The sequence below is a fragment of the Heterodontus francisci genome, chromosome 15 (genome assembly GCF_036365525.1).
Source record: "Heterodontus francisci isolate sHetFra1 chromosome 15, sHetFra1.hap1, whole genome shotgun sequence".
In the NCBI taxonomy this organism is placed as follows: Eukaryota; Metazoa; Chordata; class Chondrichthyes; order Heterodontiformes; family Heterodontidae; genus Heterodontus; species Heterodontus francisci.
In genome coordinates, this window is record NC_090385.1 from 47,554,864 (window position 1) to 47,574,003 (window position 19,140).

Consider the following 19,140-nt stretch of genomic DNA (forward strand, 5'->3'; position numbering starts at 1 on the left):
TAACTGCATTTGCTCCCTGACTGTTTTTGTTTGTCTGTTACCCTTGTTCCTAGCCTTTACTCTTATTTCCTATTTCTTGAGCTTCGGACCTGCGTTATTTTCACCAGTCCCCTCCTCCCGTCTTACTGTTTAAAGTCCTATTGACAGCCCTATTTACCCTTTCCTCTAGGACACTGGTCCTGTTCCAGTTCAGGTGGAGCCTGTCCCAAAGGTGCAGCTCCTTCATGGCCTAGTACTGGTGCCAACGTTCTATGAAATGCACCCCTCTTTCCTACACCAGTCTTTCAGCCATGCGTTCACCTTCCTGATAACAGTACTAGGGAAAATGCTAGAATCTATTATTAAGGATGTGATAACAAAGCACTTGTCAAAACACTATGATTAGTCAGAGTCAACACGGTTTTATGAAAGGGAAATCGTGTTTGTGGGGAGATGGTGGCGTAGTGGTAATGTTGCAGAACTAGCAATCTGAAAGCCCAGGCTAATGCCCTGGGGACATGGGTTCAAATCCTACCATGGCAGCTGGTGGAATTAATTAATAAAATCTGGAATTGAAAGCTAGTCTCAGTTTCATGGCATCGTATATCATCGATTGTCACAAAAATCCATCTGGTTCACTAATGTCCTTTAGGGAAGGAACTCTACCGTCCTTGCCTGGTCTGGCCTACATGTGACTCCAGACCCCCAGCAATGTGGTTGACTCTTAACTGCCCTCTGAAATGGCCTAACAAGCCACTCAGTTGTCAAGAGCAATTAGGGATGGGCAACAAATGCTGACTTTGCCAGTGACACCCACATCTTATGAAAGAATAAAAAAAAATCTATTAAAGCTTTTTGAAGGTGTAACCAGCAGGATAGGCAAGGGGGAACCAGTGGATGCAGCATATTTGGAATTTACGAAGGCATTTGATAAAGTGCCACATAAGAGGTTGTTGCACAAGATTAGGTCTCATAGGATTGGGGTAATGTAGTGACGTGGATTGAAAACAGAATACGAATAAACAGGTTATTTTCAGGTGGAGAAGGTGTAACTAGTGGAGTGCTGCAAGGGCACTTGGGCCTATTTATAATCTATATTAATGACTTAGATGAGGGGACTGGGTGTAATATATCCAGGTTTGCAGATGAGACAAAATTAGATGGGAAGGTAAGCTGCAAGGAGGGCGTAATGTGGCTGAAAAGGGGCAGACTGGTTAAGTGATTGGGCAAGAAGGTGACAGATGGAGTATAATGTGGGGGAAGTGTGAAATTATCCACTTTGGTAGGAAGAATGGAAAATAATAATTTTTATTAATGGGTGAAAGAGTAATAAAAACCAATAAATAAAAAAGGGATTTGGGTGTCCTTGTACATGAATCACAACGTTAACCTGTAAGTGCAGCAAGCGATTAGGAAGGCAAATGGTAGGTTGGCCTTTATTGCAAGAGGGTGTTGGGGTACATGTAAGGAAGTCTTGCTGCAGTTATATAGGGTTTTGATGAGACCACACCTGGAGTACTGTGTACGGTTTTGGTCTCCTTACCTAAGGCCTTAGAGGGAGTGCAACAAAGGTTCACCAGACTGATTCCTGGGATGAGAGGGCTGTCCTCTGAAGAGAGATTAAATAGAATAGATTAATTCTCTGGAGCTTAAAAGAATGAGAGATGATCTCATTGAAACATACAAAATTCTTAGAGGGCTTGAAAGGGTAGATGCTGAAAAGCTGTTTTCCCTGCTGGAGAGCCTAGAAATAGGGGTCATAGACTCAGGATAAGGGGTTGGCCATTTAAGACCGAGATGAAAAATGTCTTCACTCAAAGGGTTATGAATCTTTGAAATTCTCCACCCCAGAGGGCTGAGGATGCTCAGTCAACGAGTATATTGAAGACGGAGATCAATAAATTTTGGTGGACTAAGGGAATCAAGGGTCATGAGGATAGGGTGGGAAAATTGAGTTGATGTAGGTTCAACCACGAGCTCATTGACTGGCTGAGTAGACTCGTTGGGCCATATGGCCTATTCCTATTTCTTATGTGCCTGATCTGCCTATCCCAATACCAATTTAGCATGTGGCTTCTATGATTACTACCCATGAGATCATGTTTTTTAATGTTGTTCCTAACTTCCGACAATCCCATAGCCGGAGCTCCACCCTTTCCTTCTTTGTGTCATTGGTTCCAACATGGACCACGACAACTGGATCATCCCCCTCCCTTTCCAGTCCTTTTCCAGTTGCTCTGAGATATCCTTTACTTTTTGCACCTGCTGCTGAAACCCCTCATCCATGCCTTTAAACTCGACTATTCCATTAGTCTTCTGGTCAGCCTCCCACCTCGCACCCTTGTAAACTTGAACTCATCCCAAACTCTGCTGCCCTTAAGTCAGACCAAGTCCGATTCACCCATCATCATCCCTGTGCTCACTGACCTATACTGGCTCCCATCTGGCAATGCCTCAATTGTAAAATTCTCATCCTTCTTTCCAAATCCTCCACGGCCTCACCCCTCACTATCTCTGTAACCTCCTCCAGTCCTACAACACCACCAACCCCCCCACCCCCAAGATCTGTGCATTCATCCAATTCTGGCATTTTGTGCATCCTTTTTTTTATCATTATCTCACTGTTGGCAGCTACGCCTTCAGTTGACTCAGCCCTAAGTTCTGGAATTCCATCCCTAAACATCTGTACCTCCCAACTCCCTTCCTTTAAGAAGCTCCTTTAAAATGTAACATCTTTGACCAGGCTTTTGTTCACTGTCCTAATATTGCCTTATGTGACTCGTGTCACATTTGGTAGCACTTCTGCAAAGCACCTTGGGACATTTTACTACAATAAAATGCTACATAAGTGCAAGCTGTTCTTGTTTGCATGCACTGTAAAATACGGCATTACATATACTGGGTATACATAGAGGGCAAAATGCAGATTCAGTGTACAGTGGGTACATATAGCACACGTGCAAAGTACAGCATTGGCATATTGAGTATTTAGATATGCCGGGCAAAATCCTATGTAAATATACATTGTGTATATTCAAGGAAGTACTTAGTTCAGTACAAAACCAGTGCATACCCCTAAAAGACAAAGGCTCCATTTGTGTGATTCAGCAATCATGGTCAACAAATGAGGTGAGAGACAGTATCAAGCTGGAAAAAAAGGCCTATGCAAGTGTAAGGAACAGTGGAAATTGAAGGAACTGGAAGAGCTATAAAAAGAACAAAGTTATGCAAAGGATGTAATTTAGTATAAAAAGTGGGGGGGGAGAAAACTTGAAAAGGACTTCAAAGGTAACAGTAAAGATTTTTATAAATATTTTAAGATGGTAAAGGGGAATGTGGGCCCATTAAAGATGGATGCAAGCGAGACTATAATGGACAATAAGGAAATGGCAGACAAAACCTGAACAGTGCTGTTTGTCACTACTACAGTGCTTCTTGACCCTTTTGGTATTCCCTTTTCTTTTAAACAGTTTGACAACTTTAGGCCAGTTTTACGAAGTCCTTCAGGTGATTGAGTGGTGTTCTTGGCAGTGAATTCAAGAAATTGTGGTCTAATAAAGAATTTGATTTATATGGTGCAACATCACGTGTTTCTACAAAACAAAGTTTGCCCACAAAACAATGGTGGCTACTTCAAAAGTAGTCCACTGGCTGTGAAACATTTTGTAATGTCCTGAGAACATGAAAGAGGATTTATAATTGCAGTTTCTTCCTATTTTTCCAAAGCACTTCATGTACAGTAATATTGTAAGCAAATGTGGCAGCCATTTTGCATACAAGGTCCCACAAACACCAATGTGTGATCAGTTAATTAATCCCTTTTTGGTTGTTGTAATTTCAAGAAAAATTGACCAGGATATAGGGAAAAAGGTCTTTGTATCGTACCATGGATAATTTCATGTTCACCGGAACAGGCAAACAGGACCACAGGTTAACGTTTCAACCAAAGAACAAATCAGACAAAATAAAAGTGCTGTTTGTAACATCTTCATTAAAATCCTACACAACTATTTCAGAAGATGTAAACAGCTGAGAGTCATGTGACATTTAAATAGAACACACCTTATACTCCATTAGGGAACTGACGAAAGATTAAACATCTCAAACAAAGCTCAAGTGTGTTGTGCCATGGAATGTAAAACATGGACTCACTTCTGCTGTTCCTGATCTCAATACTCCCATCAGGGAGATATCCTAAGGGAGCAAGGAGAATTATGGAAAAATATCCAACATTTGACTTGTCTGGCAGACATACCAGCAGACAATTACATAGTGAGATTAACTGAAGTTGGTTAGTGGTCAGTTTCCCACCTCCTTTATTTCAGATAGTGTTGACAAGCACAGGCTGAAGGAGGGAAACAAAGAAAATATTGCTTTTAAAAATTACATTATATGGAAATTTTATGCCTCCAGAAGGAGGTCATTTGGCCCATCATAACTGTGCCAATCAAAAAAAGCTATCCATCCTAATCCTATTTTTTTGCTGTTGGTCCAAAGGTAACAGCACTTCATGTGCATATCTAAGTATTTTTTAAATATGATGAAGGTTTCTACCTCTAGCACCCTTTCAGGCAGCTTGGTCATTCAGACTGGCCACAGAGCAAAATGTCTCAAATTTGGTCCTGCTGTTGGCTGAGTTAGCCAGTTTCAACTGGGGTGACAATTGGGGCATTACAATTTATCTTGGTGTCCCTGGGCTAGAAGAGGCAACTGGGAATCTGTACCCCACTAAGAACCAGTGCCAACTAGAGAGGAAAGAAAATTTAGATGGGGAAAGAATGCACTATGCACCTGACACTTTTTTTTTGTATTTATTCATTCATGGGATGTGGGCATCGCTGGCAAAGCCAGCATTTATTGCCCAACCCTAATAGCCCTCAAAGGTAGTGGCGAGCTGCCACCTTGTACCACTGCAATCCATGTGGCGAAGGTCTTCCTTCCATGGTGTTGTTGTAAGGTAGGGAGTTCCAGGATTTACACCCAGTGACAATGAAGGAATAACAATATATTTCAAATCAGGATGTTGTGTGGCTTGAAGGGGAACTTGTAGATTTTGGTATTTCCATGTGCTTGCTGCTCTTGTCCTCTAAGTGGTAGAGGTAGTAGGTTTGGGGGATACTGTTGAAATAGTCTTGGCGAATTGCAGCAATGCGTCTTGTAAATGGTACACCCTGCACTCCCTTCATTGCCTCCGCTGTTAACAAAAACAAGATTGCATGGAATTGGAGACAACCTATTGGCTTGGATAGGAAATTGGTTAGGAGGTGGGAGACAGAGAGTAGGGATAATGGCAGGATGTGACTAGTGATGTTCCCCAGGGATCTGTCCTGAGGCCTCAGCCTTTTGCTATATTTATAATTGCAAGGAAGAAGGAGTAGAGAGATGCATATCTAAGTTTGCTGACAGCACTGAGTTAGGTGGCATAGTAAAAAAGCATATAAAGGAACAGAAAGATGCAAAGGGATATTGATAGATTAATTGAGTTGGCAAAACTGTGGCAGATGGAGTTCAATGTAGGAAAGGAGACCTAAGATGAGAGTAGTTTCTAAATGGCAAGAAGCTGGGAACTGTGAGCAGAGAGATTTAGGGATCCAAGTACGGAAATCACTAAAAGCTCCTGGACAGCAAAGGAAAAATTAAAAAGGCTGATAGAAGGCTGTCCGTTTATCTCAATAGGGCTTGAATACAAAAAGGGTGGCAATTATGTTACAGATATACAGAAGTCTGGTTGGACCCATCTGGAGTACTGCACTCATTTCTGGGGACTGCACCTAAGGAAGGATATATCAGCCAGGGGGCTGCGGTGGGGGGGGATGCAGATTCACCAGCATTATATCTGGGCTAAAAGGGTTAAGTTGTGAGGATAGATTGCTGAGATAAGGCTTATATTCCCTTAAACAGAGAAGGTTAAAGGGTGATCTACTTGAGGTGTTTAAAATGATCAAAGGTATTGTTACGACCAGTTGAGAAAGGGGTCTAGGGTTCCCTTTCAGCCTTCACCTTGTCTTACTGTGACAGGGTTTAATTTTAAACACACAGTGTTTTTAACTCCCCCTTGGTGAACCCTTGTTCACTGCTTTCCAATTATAAGGCAAAGAAACCAGCACAAACAGGCTTTTTTAGGTTTAAAGAAGAAAAGTTGAAATTTATTAAACTTAAACTCTAATTCGTTTAATGCCTACGGATACACGACGCACCCCACGCCAGCATGCATATGCAATACACACCTGCAAATAGAGACAGAAAAGAGAAGAAAAATAGAGTGGAAAGGTTTGAGGCAATATCTGAAGAGTTGTTGTTAAGGTTCTTCGAGCTCACTGTAGTGTCTTTTATTATAGGTAGATCTTGCTTTTCGTTGGGGCCTAGTATTCTTCTTAAAGCTTGTTTGTTTTTAGTTTTAGTTTTTAGAGATACAGCACTGAAACAGGCCCTTCGGCCCACCGAGTCTGTGCCGACCATCAACCGCCCATTTATACTAATCCTACACTAATCCAATATTCCTACCACATCCCCACCTGTCCCTATATTTCCCTACCACCTACCTATACTAGGGACAATTTATAATGGCCAATTTACCTACCAACCTGCAAGTCTTTTGGCTTGTGGGAGGAAACCGGAGCACCCGGAGAAAACCCACGCAGACACAGGGAGAACTTGCAAACTCCACACAGGCAGCACCCAGAATTGAACCCGGGTCGCTGGAGCTGTGAGGCTGCGGTGCTGACCACTGCGCCACTGTGCCGCCCCTTTTGCTGTAGGAGACTTTTCTCTCTTGGGGTTCATGTGTCTTCAGTGGATTCAGAGGCTTGTGAGAAAGAGATGGGAGCAGACAGGAGAGAGATCTTCTCAGTCCAGGAGCAAACAGACACTCTGCCCAAACTGTACAAATTCAAAAAACTCAGGTTGCCCAGCAGGTTAGTCATGTGACTAGCTGGTTTGACCATGTCCATTTGTGTATTCGGCCATCTTAGCAGTCAGCCTGGAATGCGAGCTCCCCCACCTTCAACATCTGGTGATCAAAAGTCCATGTGGCTTGAATGTGTCAGGGAATAGCTGCTTTGTCCTTCCAAACACTGTCTATTAATATGCAAATGTCTTTTCCAGCCACGGCTGATCTGTTTAACAAGTCCTTTCTTCACTCCAGTAACATTTTAAAATCAATGTCCATGACAAAATTAATGTGCCTCATTCTTGGCAGGTGGGGGCCTAGCTTGACAGTTTCTATGTACCCTATCAATACTATTTCCTCTGGTGGGGAAGTCCAGAACAAGGGGACATAACCTTAAAATTAGAGCTAGGCCATTGAGAGGTATTACCAGAAAGCACTTCTTCATGCAAAGGATAGTGGAATTCTAGAACTTTCAACCTACCCTACCCCGAAAAAAAAAGTCTGTTAAGGCTGGTGAATTGAAAATTTCTAAACTTGTTTGTGGAAGGCACAGGGCTGGATTTTAAAGCCCCTCCACCGTCAGTAACAGTGGCAGGGGGGCAATGAAGATTGGTGCGGCAGAGAAGCACCATGCCGATCTTTGCAGCGGCGAGGACTTGTGGCGGCCACTCCACCACTCGGCAACAGGACCCCCATTTCAATATGTTAACTAATTTAATGAGGGTCCCGTTGCCTCCTTAATCGCCTCACCGATCTTCATTCGGGCGGCCGACAATGCCGCACCTTCGAATCCCTGCTTGGGGCAAGGTGGCGCGACCCCTGTGGGGGGTGGGGGGGGGTGGGCGGGGAGCAGGATTTTGTTCTCTGTGCGGGAGGGGGTAGCAGGGTAACAATGATGCGGATTGGTTGGGGCGGGGTGATGGGAAGGGGTAAAGGGCAAAGTTGCTGAACTTTGGTGTGGGGGGGTGGGGGAGGAAGGTCAAATTCTCAGTATTCTATTTCCTGGGGCCAAAAGGGCACAACTGTTTGGAAGTACCATTGTACGGGGGTGGGAAAATGCATGTAAAGGTCATTTAATTCTGTTTTGCAGAAATGTACTTCTGTTTTGCAGAAATGTAACTTACCTGGCCCTTTAAAGTTTAAATGTCCATTTGAGGGCTGTAAGCCCTTTAAAAATGGCGCCTGCGCATTGGCGCCAGGTGCCATTGCATGCGAAGGCGCGCTTACCCCCTCTACATCATAGTGGGGGCAGGCGCCGCGGCCATGCTAATGAGCTGCCGCGTTTGGAATCGTGGCGGCTCCGTGACACGGTGCCTGTGTGGGCAGGCTGCATTTTTATACGTCTGTCGCCTACTTCGGCGGTGGATTCTTAAAATGCAGCCCACAATGTTTGATTGGCACCTTCTAGATTTAGAAGTAAATGGAGAGTGGTCAGATGTGCACAAACACTTTTTGGCAAGAGGAATTTCCCAGAGAGTAATAGATTTTTGTTAGGCAAGGATATTGAGGGTTATGGACCAAGGTGGATAAATGGAGTTAATGTACAGATCAGCCATGATCTAACCAAATGGGGGAACATGCTCTATGGACTGAATGGCCTACTCCTGTTCCTACACTCCTATGCCCAAATGTGTATGTTTATAAGTGTGATTAATTTAATGAAGTTTATCTTGTAATATTCTTCAGTGACAACTCTTAGGGATGTAAGAATTGCAAAATGTCACATTGGTGCAGTGTTATCTCACGGTATAGTGGGTGCTTTACTCTGCATCCAGTTATACCGTACCTGACCTCAGAATTCCGCAATCCAGCACTTCCATTGAGGAGCTGTGGTCATTAGGATTGCCTTTGGGAATGTGTGGAGGTATGTCAACATTTCAAATCCATAAAATAATGGTTGTAGAAGTACATGCTGCTGATGCCTATTTTCTGAGGCGTGCTTTCTGTGAGCACCACTCCCAGGGAATCGCCACCCATTTTTAGGGGTTTTCTCAGCATCTTACCTATGCTGAACCTTGGTTAATTACAATTTCTCTCAGTAATTATTCAGGTCTTTGGAGGACATGTGTGATTGATGTTAACCCAGTGAGGACTGGCGTCTACATTTAGTTATTTTTCATTGAGACTGACATCAGAGTCCAGGTATCCAGTTCCCAGATCTCACCGTGTATCATTGCTCTGTATTTGTCGATGTTGTCTCATTGCCCTGAAGTTATTGCCTAAGTGTTTTTTTTTGTGTTTTGAGCTCACAGTGTCTCTTGAACTGTTTTGTTTTTCAGTGCTCTCTTTGACTATGATAGGACCAAGGACAGTTGTCTGCCAAGTCAAGGGCTGAGTTTCTTGTATGGTGATATTTTACATGTCATTAATGCCTCTGATGATGAATGGTGGCAAGCGCGACTTGTTACACCTCATGGCGAAAGCGAACAGATTGGTGTCATACCCAGCAAGAAACGGTGAGTGAGAAACTCTTATACTGACACATCAGCACATTGAATCATCCAGCTTTTCAATTTGCTTGCCTCTCCCAAAAGGGCACAAACCCCTGGCACAAACTCCATTCCCTAGCCACCGATTCCATCCAACTACTTGACACTATCTCAGGCTAAACCAGATTCTTTACAAACTTTGCATCCTACTTAACCCTAAAATGAGGTTCCAATCCCATATCCCCTCCATCACATACTTCCACCTCCATAACATTGCCATCTCTGCCCCTCCCTTGGTCTGTCTGCTGCTGAAATCCTCATTCATGCTTTTATTACCTCTGGACTTGACTGTTCAATGCTCTTTGCCATGTCTCTTATCTTCCAACTTCAATAAACTTGAGCTCATCCAAAACTTTGCTTTCCGTTATTCTAACATGTACAAAGTCCTGCCCACCCATAATTCCTGTGGTCTCTGAGCTACTATGGTTCCTGATTCAGCAATTGTTTTGAATTTAAAATTCTCATCCTCATGTTCAGTTCTCTCCATGCCACTCCTATCTCTGCACCCTCATCTGGTCCGATAACCCTCGAAAACTCTGCATTCCTCCAACTCTGCCCTTTTATTGGATCCCGCACTCCCTTCACCCACTATTGACAGCCATGGCTTGAACTATCTAGGCCCTAAGCTCTGCAATTTTGTCCCTAAACCCCTTCTACTTTTTTAATCAAGCTTTTGGTCACACCTTCCCAATATCTCCCTTTTTAGCTCAGTGTCAATTTTTGTCTGATTTCCTATGATATAGTTATATAAATGCAAGTTGTTCATGGTTCAGCGAATGGTTATTTTTGTGAAGTTGGCCTGACTTTATAATCCCATTCTTCCAATTACTTCATTAAAAAAATATAGGTTTCTCCATCTTTCTAAACATTGATATTGCAGCTTGTACTATAATGGAGCTAAAATTTTAGTGTTCGCTTAAAGCAAATTCCTCTTTATGTACAAATTGTTCTATTTCAGTCCTTGCCTCAAAATTGTGCAATGAACTTCTTTTTATGACAGAAAAAATTTCCCAAGAGTGAGTTCAAGATATTTTGCAATTACTTTTGAGAAACAAAGTAAATGTATATACTGCTCTCATGATATGATGCTCTGCTGGTGGCATGCTAGGGGTGTAAAATCTGGTAGCCTGCCCTGTATACCTAATTCTGAGAGTCACAATTTTTAGGGCAGAAAGGAAAAAAACACCTCTGGCAAACACAACGCATTTTAAATAATAAAATTAGTCAAATTAAGTACCACTCTAAATTTCACAACTTTGGGTGCGGCCCTGTGACCATTACACATCTCATCCATATAAAATAGGGCACATGTCTGCTCAATTGGCCTGACCAGTTCTGGCCTAATTATTAAAGCACAGCTATTGTAATTTCAGGTAGTGTTTAAATGTTTTTTAATGTACACTTATCTACTTCTGCTTTGAATAATACTTTTCCCCTGTGTGTACTTATGCCCTTATGCTAAGCAATACTTTTTGTGGAGCATTGTCAGTTGCTGCTGAATTACAGGTTGCAGCTAACATAAAGTTGTGAGGATAGGAATCTCTTTAATGTAACACAGTGGAAACAATTAGATGAAGAGTAGCTCACAAGCAGGCAAAATCTTAAAGTTCAAAGAAACCTCACACAGTATATTTACACCTATCAATACCCAAGCACCTATCTCTACAGACCATGACATTTCTACAGCAGAGATCTGTCTTTGCCAACTCTGCTTCACTGCAGACACAGTGACAGAGCTAAGCCAACTACAGCAAATTGACTTAGCAATGACCTTAAGGTTCCTCCCATAATTGTGAAGATCACAACAGTTGGCTTTTGGCAACATTTTCTTTCCAGGTCACTGCAGGAAACTTAGCCAGATAAGCAAGTCTGCAGCTAATACCTGTGTAGAGCAAATGACTGATGCATGTTTGCCAGGCAAAATGCCTGTATCATTTCCCTATTGGAAAGGAGACAATAATTGGAGAAGACAGACAACTTTTTTTTAATCATTTGACAAGTTTTCCAAGAGTGCAGGGCATTTTAGATGAATGCCATAAAGTTAATGGGCTCCATACATTAACCCTACTGTACACATAAACAGGAAGGAGTAGTACTCAAAATGCTGTGGTGGCGTCTGACAACAGAAATGTGATCCTACATGTTAATGCCTGTTATCCAGGGAGCATCCATGATCCTTTTTTGATAAAGCTCTCCACTGTGCCTGTATTATTTAAAGCACATAAGTGAATGGAGGGCTGTTAGGAAGTACGGGAACGAAGTGGATGCAGAACAGAACCCTATAGGAAACCTTCTTTCAACCAGTCTGATAAACTGCTCTTAACACTTTTATTTTCTTTCCAACCAGCTTTTAATCTGATTTTTCTACCCTCCCCCAGTTCCATATTCCTTAAATTTTCTCTGTCTCTTGTTTACTATTTGTCTGCCCAGTTATATAACAGATCTACATCCTTCTGTGCTTTTCATGCATCCTCTAAATCTATGTACAACAGTTCAGCACCATCTTTGACCTCAGATTTGAGGCTATGTAACAAATTCTGGGCTGCTGTAGAAACCTATTTGGATTTAGTAGTGCCATTTGCTCCTGTAACTAGCTTGAACCATTCTCTTTTATAAGAGCTGACTTACACTATCCTCTGCCTTCATTTGTAAAAATGGAATCTGCACCAGATATTTGTCTTTTGCATGTAAATGTCTTTGATTTTCTTCAAATCGGGTTCACACTAAGGCGAGGCTTGCTTCAAATCATTAAGCAACTTTACTGAACAGTAAGATGAACATACAGAATAATAGTTATAGTCAAGTTGACTCATCCAACTGGCAATTGTTAACTCATTAGTCTGTCCATCAGTGTTCTACTCCTTCGAATATTGGAACTGTACTTGCTATCCTCCAATTCTTTATTGCCACTCCATAACCAAGGAGCTCCGAAAATTATCAAGCAAAGCTTCGGTTATTTTCTTTGTCTAATTCCCTGAGAATTTTAAAATGTATCCCATACAACTTGGGAGCATTGTTGATACTTAAACCTTAGTTCTGCATAGTAGCATTCTTTGCTAACTTCTGGGTAGGCTGCCCATATTGCAATGAGGAACATATTGCACTCCAGGAAGCCGGATTTATTGGTGAACGCCTGAAAGATGAAGGAGCGGGTCGCTGCTCCCGAGCCGGCGGGAAACTCAGTTGTCCGTCCAGAGTGTCGAGCGTGAAGGGCGGCGCGGCCATGCTGGGCTCCAGGGAGGAAGCCGCTCTGAGTGAGTGGGGATCAGTAGTGGACAATGGTGGGAACTGATGAAATGTTTTATTACCTGCACCCCCTTCCCCCACCCCCTCCTCCCCCTCCCAGCTCACCCACTTCGCACCCCCTCGCACCCCCTTCCCCTCGCACCCCCTTCCCCCCACCCCCTCGCACCCCCTTCCCAGCTCCCCCCTCGCACCCCCTTCCCCTGCACCTACTCCCCTACCCCGCTGCAGCCCCCTTCCCAGCTCCCTCTCGCACCCCCTTCCCGCCATCCCTTCCCACCGCAGCCCTCCCCCTCGCACCCACTCCCCCTCGCACCCCCTTACCCCCATTTCCTTCCACCGGCATCCACCTATCCCCGAGCAGGGGCCCTAACAACCCCACTGCCTTGTGGGCGTCTCGGGAGAGACCAAGACTAAGGGAGTAAACCCTAACAGAAAATCCGGAGCGGAACCCCGAAGGCGGTCATCTGTAACCTTTGGCATGTTTCTGGCAGTTCCTGCAGCCATACCGGTGCCAAACGTCGTGCTCTGCATTCCTTTGGACCCCACCAGGAAGGCTGAGAGGGGGGTTTTGATGCTTGGGCAACTCACAACCTCCATACATCCACCCAGGCATGCGCCATGGAGAGGTCATTCCATAGTCGCCTCACAGCGACCAAAACAACACGGAAGGCAGCAGTTACGGGTTATAAGTCCAGCTCAATTGGCGTAGAGATTGGGTGCCACGGGTTGCCTTTGTCGGTGGGTTGGTCATCGCATCTCACTGGATACCTTCCTCCCACCTCAAACCGGGCAGCTCCTGGTCAGTAAGGTTCTGTCACGCCACGGTCCACCTGCTACAATGGGTGCTTGGAGCTCAGGGTCATTGCCCGACAAGTGGACTATAACACCGCACCAAACAGCACGACAAAAAAGGAAAGAATGTACCAGCCCTTCGTTTTGCAAGCTGGAACGTCGGAACTGTGTGTCCTGGCCTGTTGGAATACCTTACACAAATCAACGATTCTCGGAAGACCACCATCTTTAACAACGAGCTCAGTAGACTCAATGTGGACATTGCAGCACTTCAGGAGACACACCTCCCTGCGAGCGGATCTCGAAGAGAGCAAGGGTACACCTTCTTCTGGCCGGGTAGGGATCCTGAAGAACCAAGACAGCATGGAGTGGGCTTCGCCATCAGAAACTCTTTGCTCAGCATGATAGCGCCACCCTCAAATGGTTCGGAACGCATACTGTCCATCTGACTGTTCACCGCCTCTGGTCAAGTACACCTACTCAGCATCTATGCTCCAACACTCTGCTCCCCACCTGAAGCTAAAGACCAGTTCTACGAGGAACTCCATAATATCATTAGTAGCATCCCCAATACCGAACACCTGTTCCTGCTGGGGGACTTTAATGCCAGGGTTGGGGCCGACCATGACTCATGATCCTCCTGCCTTGGGTGCTATGGCATTGGAAGGATGAATGAGAATGGACAGCGACTGAGTTGTGTACCTATCATAACCTCTGCATCACCAACTCGTTCTTTCACACTAAACCCTGTCACCCGGTTTCTTGGAGGCACCCAAGATAAAGTCGTTGGCACCAGCTGGACCTCATCATCACAAGGCGAGCCTCTTTAAACAACGTTCAAATCACACGCAGCTTCCACAGTGCGGACTGCGACACTGACCACTCCCTGGTGCGCAGCAAGGTTAGACTCAAACCACAGAAGCTGATCTGAAGAAGGGTCACTGACCCGAAACGTTAACTCTGCTTCTCTTTTCACAGATGCTGCCAGACCTGCTGAGTGGTTCCAGCATTTCTTGTTTTTATTTCAGATGCCCCTCTAAGTTGCTTTCATTGATTTCACCAAAGCCTTTGGAGTCGTCTGCAGACTACTAGCAAAGATCAGATGTCCACCAAAGCTACTAAGTATCATCACCTCATTCCATGACCATATGAAAGGCACAATTCAGCATAGCGGCGCTTCATCAGACCCCTTTCCTATCCTGAGTGGCGTGAAACAGGGCTGTGTTCTCGCACCTACACTGTTTGGGATCTTCTTCTCCCTGCTGCTCTCACATGCGTTCAAGTCTTCAGAAGAAGGAATGTTCCTCCACACAAGATCAGATGGCAGGTTGTTCAACCTTGCCCGTCTAAGAGCGAAGACCAAAGTACGGAAAGTCCTGATCAGGGAACTCCTCTTTGCTGACGATGCTGCATTAACATCCCACACGGAAGAGTGTCTGCAGAGACTCATCGACAGGATTGCGGCTGTCTGCAACGAATGTGGCCTAACCATCAGCCTCAAGAAAACGAACATCGTGGGACAGGACGTCAGAAATGCTCCATCCATCAATATCGGCGACTACGCTCTGGATGTGGTTCAAGAGTTCACCTACCTAGGCTCAACTATCACCAGTAACCTGTCTCCCGATGCAGAAATCAACAAGCGCATGGGAAAGGCTTCCACTCCTATGTCCAGACTGGCCAAGAGAGTGTGGGGAAATGGCGCACTGACACGGAACACAAAAGTCCGAGTGTATCAAGCCTGTGTCCTCAGTACCTTGCTCTACGGCAGCGAGGCCTGGACAACATATGTCAGCCAACAGCGACATCTCAGTTCATTCCATCTTCGCTGCCTCCGGAAAATCCTTGGCATCAGGTGGCAGGACCATATCTCCAACACAGAAGTCCTCAAGGCAGCCAACATCCCCAGCGTATACACCCTACTGAGCCAGCGGCGCTTGAGATGGCTTAGCCATGTGAGCCGCATGAAAGATGGCAGGATCCCCAAGGACACATTGTACAGTGAGCTCATCACTGGTATCAGACCCACCGGCCGTCCATGTCTCCGCTTTAAAGACGTCTGCAAACGCGACATGAGTACAAAAGCAGGGAAGTTATGCTGAACCTTTTATAAAGTTCTGGTTAGGCCCCAACTGGAATATTGCATCAAGTTCTGGTCACCACATTTCAGGAAAGTGAGAGTCCTTGAGAAGGTGCAGAGGAGATTTACCAGAATGGTTCATTGTATATGAAGAGCTTGGAGATATTTCTCAAATGTGTGGGGGGCGGCATAGTGGTAATGTCACTGAAATGGTAATCCAGAGGCCCAGGCTAATGCACTGGAGCGACAGGTTCAAATCCCACCGCGGTAGCTGGTAGAATTTAAATTCAATTAATAAATAAAAATCTGGAATTGAAAGCTTGTCTCAGTAATGGTGCCATGAAACTATCATTGATTGTCATAAAAACCCATCTGGTTCACTAATGTCCTTGACGGAAGGTAATCTGCCGTCCTTACTTGGTCTGGCCTACATTTGACTCAGATCCACAGCAATGTGGTTGACTCTTAACTGCCCTCTGAAATGATCTAGCAAGCCACTCAGTTGTTGAGGGTAGTTCGGGATGGGTAACAAATGCTGGCCTTGCCAGCGAAGCTCACATCCCAAGAAATTTTTTTTAAAAAAAGCTTTTTTTCTAACTCCTCACTTTTCTTGTTAGATTGTTCGAAGCAATGATTTAAATTCCTGTGTTGTTCATTTCCCTTATCTCTATCTTCCTTTCTTATTTCAACTGGCTCTCTTCTAGTCTTAATTATTGACATTTTTAAAATATTTTATGTCAGTTTTAAGGACAGAATAGTGGGAATGCTTTATGTTTGTTAAAAAAATTAATAGCGTTACTTTTACATTTTGTTGCTGAGTTGGAAGACTATCAGTTAGCCTCCTGTGCTAGGTCACACTATTCATCAGCACTCCTACTACTGTCCTGTAGAGAAATATAACCATTTTGCCAATAGCTAGGTACCAGGAACAGCAATGAGTTGTCTGTCTAGTTCATTAGTTTTAGATGGTGTTGGTTACAGAAAATGAACTCCATGCTCTTCATTTAATGGTGGCATGAGATCTTCAACATTTGCCTGAACAGCATCTTAATGTTTCATCTCCAATCATGTAACACTACCTCAATACTGCATTGTAGTGCCAGACTAGATGATGTCGTCTTCCCCTAGATTACATGCTTAATTTCTGGCATGAGGCTTAAATCCACAATCTAATGATGCAGATAACAACAGCATTACTAACTGAGCTAAGCTGACTCTTGCGCCAGTATAAGTTACAAGCAATGTCCTAGGGGGCTTAATTGCAAATTCTGTGGTGTGATTTTGGGCTACCTTAAAAGGGCTGTCATTGCAACAAACCATATTACAGGGTGAGATATTTGCTTTCCTGTTTATTCTAATCTCTGTTCGGCAGGATAGATAGCTCTTTGGTCCATACTGGAAGGAGTACTAAATGGGCAAAAGCCCCATCTTACAAAGACTACCTGCTTTGCATTGCATATCTTTCTGTGTAGCCTCCTGACACTGTATACAGAGTAAATCTTGGCTTGGGGGATAATGTCTGGTCAAGTTCTAGTTACTGGTTTCTGACATTTTATTTGTATTTTTATTTCTCAGAGTTGAGAAGAAAGAGAGGGCAAGATTAAAAACTGTAAAATTCCACGCCAGGCCTGGAGTCATTGAAATGAAAGGGGTAAGTTTAGAAAATAAATTGCTGGGAATAACTAGCATTTGGGAACTATAGCAAGATTGCTGACCCTCATCTCTTCCCCTTCCGTCCCCTTCCCCGCAACTCATCATCCACTTTTCTCCCCTCCCCATTTGATGCAATAGCATCAAACAGTGACTGAAACAGTATTTCCAAATGGCTATTGATTGTGATGAGGGTGCCAAGAGAGAGAGAACATCCCATATGATCTTGAAAATGCTACTTATTTTTTTCTTAAATTTTATGTATGTAGGAAGGGATCTGAATGCGACATGTTGAACATTATTGGATGCAATCAGCAGAAGTTAAAGTAGTCACACCAAAGTTGAAGGGGCCTCTCTCTGGTGGGTGATCCAGCATCTGATCCTCTCTGGTCAGTGACCCTGTGGAATGGCTAGCACAGCATTGGCTGTTTGATGGGAGGCCCTGTACTGCTCTGTGCCATCATCATAAAAATACAAAAACTTTGCTTTTCCATTTTAGCAGAGTAACTGTGCCTGTGTGAATCTTCCATGTGTTGAAATGTCCCAATACCACTGACTATGCTGCAGGTTGGATTCAATACATGGGCTGCTGCATCATTCTGTAGCATTTCCACAACAAAAAATGGGGCAGTCGAGCACCATTTATCTCCATCACAAGATTGAACTGGGTGGGCATCTGCTCATGAACCCGAGACCTGAAACCCCTCTGAACTTGGACAAGTAATTAAACAATTTACAGTCACTGAAATTGCAACTATAGGTGGGGTGGGGGGAAAACAAATGTTTTGTTTCAATATATTGCTATTGAGCTGCTCAGGCCAATGATACAAGAAATCTCTATTCCTGTATCAGTGAAACAGATGATTATGACAACTGGTGCTCATATTTATTCACATTCTGACAATCATTCACTCATTCTCTCATGCAGATCCACTCAAATACATTTCTTTTCTGACACAATCACTTATTCACCTTTACTGTTATATTCACTCTGATTTTCACACTCGCACTCCGATTCTAACATTCATTTTTATACTCACTTTTTCATCAGCAATCACCCTTCTGCACTGCGTAATTCTCAGAGCCCCTGGCTCTCTTCCTAGCTATTTATTTAGTTACAGCCAAAGTGAGAGAGAATGCTGCTCCCACAGAGTGAAAAGTGCATTCAGATCATAAACAGAAACAAGGATGCCAAATGGTAACGAGGAGAACTAAAAATGGTCACAGGACAGGAGCAGCGAAAGGGTGGTGTATGCAGCCCTGGACTAATTCTCACTGCCTCACTGGTGGACAGCTCCACTCTAATCATCTCTTGTTGGTGGCCCTGTTGTGTGATGAGCACAGCATTTGGCCAATCGAGGTCATCTCTCATAGAACTCCAAATCACTCAGTCTAGCATCCAACAACAATTTGAATGCACCTAATGTTTTTGACTCCATTACCTTACTTGATGGGTACTGCACATATTTTTTTCACGTGAGAGTAAAGAACTTTATTTTTAAAAGACCTGTTTTAAATTTATTTTTCATCAGTTTAAATTTGTTCTTTTGTCCTACTAGCCTGATAGTCTGTGATCAATAAAACAACTTGCACTTTTATAGCACCTTTAACACAGTGAAACATAGACATTTCACAGAAGGGGCAAATAGGTATCACAGAATGGTTACAGCACAGAAGGAGGCCATTCATCCCATCGTGTCTGCACCGGCTCTCTGAACGAGCACTTCACTTAGTGCTATTCCCCTGCTTTCTGCCTGTAACCCTGCACATTCTTCCTTTTCATATAACCGTCTAATTCCCTTTTGAATGCTCCAACTGAACCTGCCTCTACTGCACTTTCAGGTAGCGCATTACAGACCATAACCACTCTCTGCGTGAAGAAGTTTTTCCTCATGTCGCTTTTGCTTCTCTTACCAAATACTTCAAATCTGTGCCCTCTTGTTCTTGATCCTTTCACAAGTGGGAACTATTTCTCCCTATCTACCCTCTCCAGACCCTTCATGAGTTTAAATACA

General features: G+C 43.9%; 1 protein-coding gene across 1 annotated transcript in view; it reads left to right on the top strand.

Annotated features, from left to right (window-relative positions):
• The window catches only part of LOC137377412 (disks large homolog 3-like), a 550,827-nt gene that overhangs the window by 492,911 nt on the left and 38,776 nt on the right, over positions 1–19,140 (top strand). Inside the window, exons 26-27 of the mRNA XM_068046991.1 lie at positions 9,148–9,324; positions 17,051–17,126. Coding sequence (XP_067903092.1) covers positions 9,148–9,324; positions 17,051–17,126 — 253 coding nt within the window. The remainder of the gene's footprint in view (positions 1–9,147; positions 9,325–17,050; positions 17,127–19,140) is intronic.